The 6,727-nt window shown below is 46.4% G+C and overlaps 1 protein-coding gene across 1 annotated transcript in view; it reads right to left on the bottom strand.

Moving 5' to 3' along the window:
* Positions 1 to 1,172: 1,172 nt before the first annotated feature.
* LOC119436365 (protein spaetzle 5) overlaps positions 1,173 to 6,727 on the bottom strand; it is a 64,511-nt gene continuing 58,956 nt past the window's right edge. The window contains exon 5 of the mRNA XM_037703183.2: positions 1,173 to 1,647. Within this exon, the coding sequence (XP_037559111.1) occupies positions 1,461 to 1,647 (187 nt within the window). The 3' untranslated portion in view covers positions 1,173 to 1,460. The remainder of the gene's footprint in view (positions 1,648 to 6,727) is intronic.

Genomic DNA, 6,727 nt, shown 5'->3' with positions numbered 1-6,727 from the left:
AGTGCGTCCTTGTATATACAGTGCGTTTATCTGCGGCTTAATATCTTGTTAAATGTAGTCTTATGCGATGTGTGAAGTATTGTACAGCCTAAAGGAGTGGCGATGCCTTGCTCACATGCTAATTTTTAAGAAATAGGAATAAAACAAAGCTTTTGATTATTGTTACCTAGCTCGGTATCTGTCACGCACTGTTTTTTTTTTTTTTAGGCGATCCACTTGGAATGAATTTCCAGAATGAATTTCCAGTTTGGAGATATGCGCCATCAAACTCGCCGAAAATGCACTGTTGTACGCCTGAAAAGCTCACCGGCTACAGTTCGTAAATTGCAATATGTGTCGTAAAGAAATTATTTAGAAGTTAATTAGTGAATTTTGTTAATTGAATATGTGTTTCGAATTCTCGTGCTACTAATGTCCGCTCATCGAATAACCCAGCTCAATGATAAGAATAATGCCACCTGCCACAGGCGATTTCTAAAATTTCGTAAAACTTAAAAATGAACACCCTATATATGTCGACACTGCAAATATTCTCCTTTAGTAAGCGGATGTGCTGTCTTACTTTCCGCTGCCAGCGTTCAGGGCTATGCGTTGCCTGTTAGAATATAAGGACAGTCCTAACCAGGGGTTTCTGATCTGGCCGGCGCTCTATGCTGAAGAGCCTAAAGTTTTGCAGACATTCGATCTCCAGAGCAGCGGCCTATTATTTTTTTACCAAAATGCTGTTTTATACATTGAAGCACAAAAGTAACTGGAACGCCCATGTATTTCTTCCCACACTTTGGGAAATTATATCTCGAAACTGGTGTCATCATGGAAATTCATTACAAGTGAGCGCGTCTTGCAAACTCACCGGCTACAATTCGTAAATTTCAATATGTATCGCAAAGTAATTAACTAAGAAGATAAATAGTGAATTTCTCTAATTAGCTGATCATGTGTTTTGATTTCTCATGCTGCTAACATCCGCCTCTTCGAATAACCCAGCTCAAAGATAATAATTATGTTACCTGCCACTGCGATTTTTTAAAAAAATTTCGTAAAACTTAAAAAATGAACACCCTGTATACGCACTGGTGCGATTTCGTGGCCAGTGCGCGCGTGCTCCAGTGTCAGACGGGCTTGTCTGCCAGGACGGGCCACATGGCGGAAGGTTCGCATAGACAAACATGTCTCACGGCGCAGCAGACAGCCGCCGCCGCCGTGTAGTATTTTATCCAGATAATGTCGAAAATGAGCACAAGCACGGAAATGTGTACAAGCTACCTTGCGCATGTACATAATTAACACACGTAGAAGAGGCACCGTGGCAGCAGTCGGGTCGCTCAACGATCGTTCATCCCATCCACTCCTTCCCATGTCACTCTCGAAACCACTCCGGTCCAAGTCTGATTTTGGCATTCACTGCAACACACACCCCGTTCACCTTCCCCCCGGCACGTGCGATCCAAGAAGGGGCCCTACTTCTTGCCCACATCGCGGACGAGTTCACAGACACAGCAGGAAGGCACGAAGAAGTTCTCCTCCGACGTGCCGCTGCCGTCCGAGTCGAGCGAGAGCAGCTTTTTCTTCAAGTACTTCTGCGTGCAGCGGCTGGTGTAGCCGAAAGGCAAGCTGATGGCGTTCGAGCAGGCTGTATCCGGGGATCTGCGAGCGTAGGCCAGGAGGAGAGCAAAGAAATGTCATGGTTCAACAGAATGGCGCCACTCAACTGGAAAGCACCCACAAGCACCTTAAGCAGCGCAACGTTTTTACTGAAAAGCAGTGATGTTGTAGAGGCAACGCACCGGATAGACACACGTGAGACAAACACAGGGCGCGCGTGTTTCGTACGTGTATCTACAGGTGCGCTGACTCTACAGCAACGACGGCCAGCCGACTAGCCCACCAAGATCTGCTTGGGAAAAACGTGCACTGGTAAGTGCTGCTTGTTTTCCGATCATTTGTCTTCGTGTGGTGCGCGGGAGTGGCTACAGCTTTTTACAATTAGGAACAACAAAGTAAAACTTAGAACATAAAACAAGTAACAAAGCACTATATACATATACATAACAGCACACCGTAAAAAGAAAATTATTCGAAAAGCAAAAAAAAAAAAAAAGCATAGCGAGAGAAAGTTGCTGCAGTTCGCAAACTGAAAAAAAGATATATACAGAATCTAGGATAGTTTTATTCGCACACATAGTGAAACAATGAGATGATGGTTGGTTGGTTGGTCTGATTTTGTACCTGCGCGAAAGCTGAACAAACTGGGCAAATAATTCGCTGAACTGTCCAGCTCCGCTTTATTGGTTTGTAAGCTCTCATTGGAATGTGAGTAGGTAATTTTTTTTTCGGTTCACAACGATTGCCTATACACTACGACGTGTAGACGTTGCGCCCTATACCGTGTACTGGTTCAAGGGTCAACTCCGACTTCTTTATTCAGGTATAGACGTTAAAGACAGAAATTCTCACAACCTCCGAACCTCTCCAAATAAAGTTTGCTGCATTTAAGAGTGAAAGCTATAGATTCTACGGAAGTAAATTTTAATGCGATAGCATTATAGGCGGAATGCACCCACTTTCCAGGTATACGTCCGGCGAAAAATATGGGCCGATCTCGAAGGCAGTGCAGTCTAGCGCTGCGTCTCAAAGCGTTAGCTGTCACGAGGGAAGAATGCGAAAAATTGGCACGTGCCAGACGTTTCAAAGAGCGACTTTGGCACGAGAGAAGCATGCGTGCGATCGTGTCCTAGTGGCTAGAGCCTTGGGCTGCTGTGCTGAAAGGCAGAGAGAGGTTCGATCCCACTATCGGCCCCACATTTCTTCATAAGCATATTATAGGTGGACTTTGGAGGTATCTAACAAAAAACTCCTGGTGCGCGAACGTACACAATCGCGTCACAAAGTGCTCAAAATAGCAAGTTGTAAGAAATACGAGGTATCGAAACGCCACCTTTATAAGTGAGAAATGTAAACTGTCACCAGTAACGCACGCGCGCGCAGCTGTCGAGAGGTCTAGCGCACGTCGGAAGTGGTGGGCTGATCCTGGATATAGTACAATAGTAAACTGGCCCGCTGCAGAAGACGAACAGTTTTACAGCATTTCAATAAACGCATCGCAAAAGCTTCGCTTCACACATTCCAGCATGTGCGTTGGATCCTACGTCATTGTGCCTATATGTGCCTATAGCAACAAAACCTCGCTAACCGGACAGTGTTCTGCGACTCAAAACCGGCGCTGCAACTCATAAGCAATTACATGAATCACAGAAGCGCATATAGTCCTTTAATCTACGACATGAAGGCTCTGCTTACTGATGCGTCTTAATCCGGACATACCATTGCGCTGCAGTGGATTCCAAGCCACTGTGGAATAGCCGGAAATGAGCAGGTTGACGCGGAAGCAAAAATGGCGCACACTGACAGGAAGATTATAAAACTTCCCTTTTCCCTTTATGACATCAACGCCTTGCTACACAACTCCATCAAAACGTCTATGGCGCGACAATGGGACGACCCCGAACGTCGGCAAGAGCGCCTCCATAGACTTGACGCCGGCTTGCGATTCCGACTTCCACTTCGGACGCGGAGAGGCCAGGAAACACTAATCCATCGATTACTCCTTGGTGTGGCGTATACTCGCAAATAACTTCACAAGATTGGACGAGAACGGGACCCTGATTGTAGCGTCTGTCACACTCCCGAGACAATAGACCCCATACTTGACCCGCCGCGGTTGCTCAGTGGCTATGGTGTTGGGCTGCTGAGCACGAGGTCGCGGGATCGAATCTCGGCCACGGCGGCCGCATTTCGATGGGGGCGAAATGCGAAAACACCCGTGTACTTAGATTAAGGTGCACGTTAAAGAACCCCAGGTGGTCCAACTTTCCGGAGTCCCCCACTACGGCGTGCCTCATAATCAGAACTGGTTTTGGCACGTAAAACCCCACAATTTAATTTTTAGACCCCATACTTTGCGTGTGCCCTCGATATGCGGCCGAGCGAAGGACACTAAAGCGTAGTGTTGACTGTTTGGACTCCCGCCCATTTTCGGAAACAAAGGTTTCAGGCGCGTGGAGAAGAGTTGATCATGCCCAGCGCACCATAAGATCACTTTTGAACTTCATGTGTGAGACGGGCTTAGACGGTCATCTCTAGGAGCTGTGTAGTCAGGTCTTGAGAAGGGAAGAAAGTGCGAAATGTGTCTGCGCGACGACGTTTTGTGTGGACAACACTACTCGTGCGTGTAGTGTGTGAAAAGTGCACAACCGCGTATTGGACAAAGTGTGTAAATAGTAGCTCATTGTACGATAACATAATCACCTGCCGCCTACCTCTCCCTGTATCTCCCACTTCCCCTTACCCGAGGGAGGAGTAGCAGGCTAGAGACAGGCTCTCCAGGCCGACCTCTCCTTCCTTCTCTTCATTAAAATCTACTCCTCCTCCTCCTCCTGTGCCTATATGTAGAAATATATACTTTTCATACTTGTAAGATTGCTACTGCACACTTTGACAATTAGCGGTAGCTAAATTCCGACAGATATTTTTTATTTATTTAGGGCTTCAAAACCTTTTAAAATAGTTCGTGAAAATTGATAAACTAAAAAAGATTGAAGCATAAGGTTTACAATTTCGTAAACCCGCGCCAATAATAGATGCCACAATCCTGTAACTTTTATGTGTTAGATTGTCTAAAACTGACATTTATGATGTGTTAGTTTACAGCTTACGTAAAATTGTTACGTAACTAATCTACGTGAGTTTTAGCAAAAGTTCCGTTCGCGAATTAGTGGTAGATTTCAGAATGGCGTATAAAATACCAATTTCGCCCGCTTTAGATGTTCCAATAGATACAGTTTACAGAACTGTCATATCGTTTCTTATTGCTCAGTGCCCGAAAGACTGTTGTGCTTCTGTCTTAATGTTTTAAGGGGGAAAGCATAAAAAAATAGCTCTGAGCATACACTTGGGATAAGACATTCACACTGCGTAGAAACAAAGACGTGCAGGTTTTGTCTTGGCACATTTCATCTTTTTGTAGTTTACAAACCGAAGACAGATAAGCCCCGCGATTACCAACTCTGCCTGCATTTTCTCAATATTGAAAATTCGGTTACCAGGCGTTATGGAGAAGAAATTATAGCTATCGGTTATTTTTTCTCCCGGGAAATCTGCTTCTATAGACAGTTCTGATAAGATTTAAATACACGGAAACGGAGCAATCGTTTTGCTCCGCATCCACGGCACAGTATATCTGATGAGCTTTGTTGCGTATAAAAGAAAAGAGGTAAAATCCACGTATTGATCTACCGAGCAGATTTTCCTGGGATAGCATTGATACGGGCACTCGAGGCGCGTTCGCGTCATCGGCGCCGCCATCGTGCTGTCCTGGTATCCACGGCGCCTGCGCGGCCCCCCTCGCGGAGGCTCAGAAGGTCTCCAGATACGCGCAGTGCATTTGGCTGCAATAACGACGAAGCCACGTAGCCGCACCTTCACGCTCCGCGCGATATGGGCGCTGTTCACTGTTCAGACGGCGTTACGACATTTCCTGTTTCGCCCCAGTATTGCCGACGCCGGCCACTAGAGAGGCGATGAAAATGATACGCCATTCCGAACGACAACGGCTTCCTTATCGTCGCTCGTTTGAGAGGTATGCCCTGCGCTTTGACGATATCAAGCTCAGAATTGTTCCCGCTGCTCATATCGATTGCGAACGCGTGCTATCATATGAAGAGCATGCGCACTCTGATATTTTCAGAACTCGGACAGTCTTCTTTCGTGATAAGCGATCGAAAGTATCACGGCGAATGTATACAGCGTCTCTCCAGTTTTGCTGGTTTTGACACTGGCCATCCCAAAGCTTCACTTGTAGTGGCGCATAGATCGCGTGCAAACTGCAATGCACGGTGCCTATAGGCTCTGCCGGAGCCGGAGCAGCGTTCTGGCTTCTTCTGCTGGTACGAACGTTGTGCGCGCACAGATTAGCGTTTCTGCTAAGGAGCTGTGTGCCTGTAGTACGCCGTGGTGCATAAATTTCATGGTCTGCAGCGGAGTGGACACTAAGCGTCAAGCTAAATCTATCGCGTCCTTTCGTTGGACACTCACTAACGCACTCATCTTGTGCATCATCGATGTGCGACGCCGCCGCTGCCGGCGTTCTTCCTCGCGCCAGCGTTGTGACGCGCCTGGTTATGGCAGCCAGGCGGTGTTCCTGCCACATTCGCAGCAGAAGTGGTCTCGCGTACTGCATCGCACCTTATCGCCTCCGCGTATTGTTAGAACTCTGTGTGAGGGGTTCGAGAGCAACGCTAAACCTTGCTGCCGCTTTCGATGGTTCGCCTTTGGGCGAAACTGCCATTAAAAAAAAGGAAAAAAAGTTAGCGAGTCAAATTTTTATAAAGACCTCTGAAAATCGGTGAAAAAATAACAGGAAAAGAGAAACGAACATCATAATTTTGTAAACGCCATTTATTGGGAAATATTAGCAATTCGGCCTTGTTGCATGGTACGGCATACTGCAAGTGAAGCGAAAAAAAAAAAAAGAAAAGAAAAACAGGGACAGACAGAGGGCACAACACATGCAAACATGGGACATGTGAACATATCAATAATTTGCGCGCAAAAGTCCCGTAAACAGTGTAACGATTTCCCGTAAGCTGCGAGCTAATGCGCGTTGTGCACTTCAGGGGCTCTAACAGATGCGGTTTATGATACTGTGACATTTGTCTTTGGTGCAGAG

The sequence above is a fragment of the Dermacentor silvarum genome, chromosome 1, assembly GCF_013339745.2.
Source record: "Dermacentor silvarum isolate Dsil-2018 chromosome 1, BIME_Dsil_1.4, whole genome shotgun sequence".
NCBI lineage: Eukaryota > Metazoa > Arthropoda > Arachnida > Ixodida > Ixodidae > Dermacentor > Dermacentor silvarum.
Note: the sequence above shows the minus strand (reverse complement) of the source record. Positions and strands in the feature narration are given on the sequence as shown.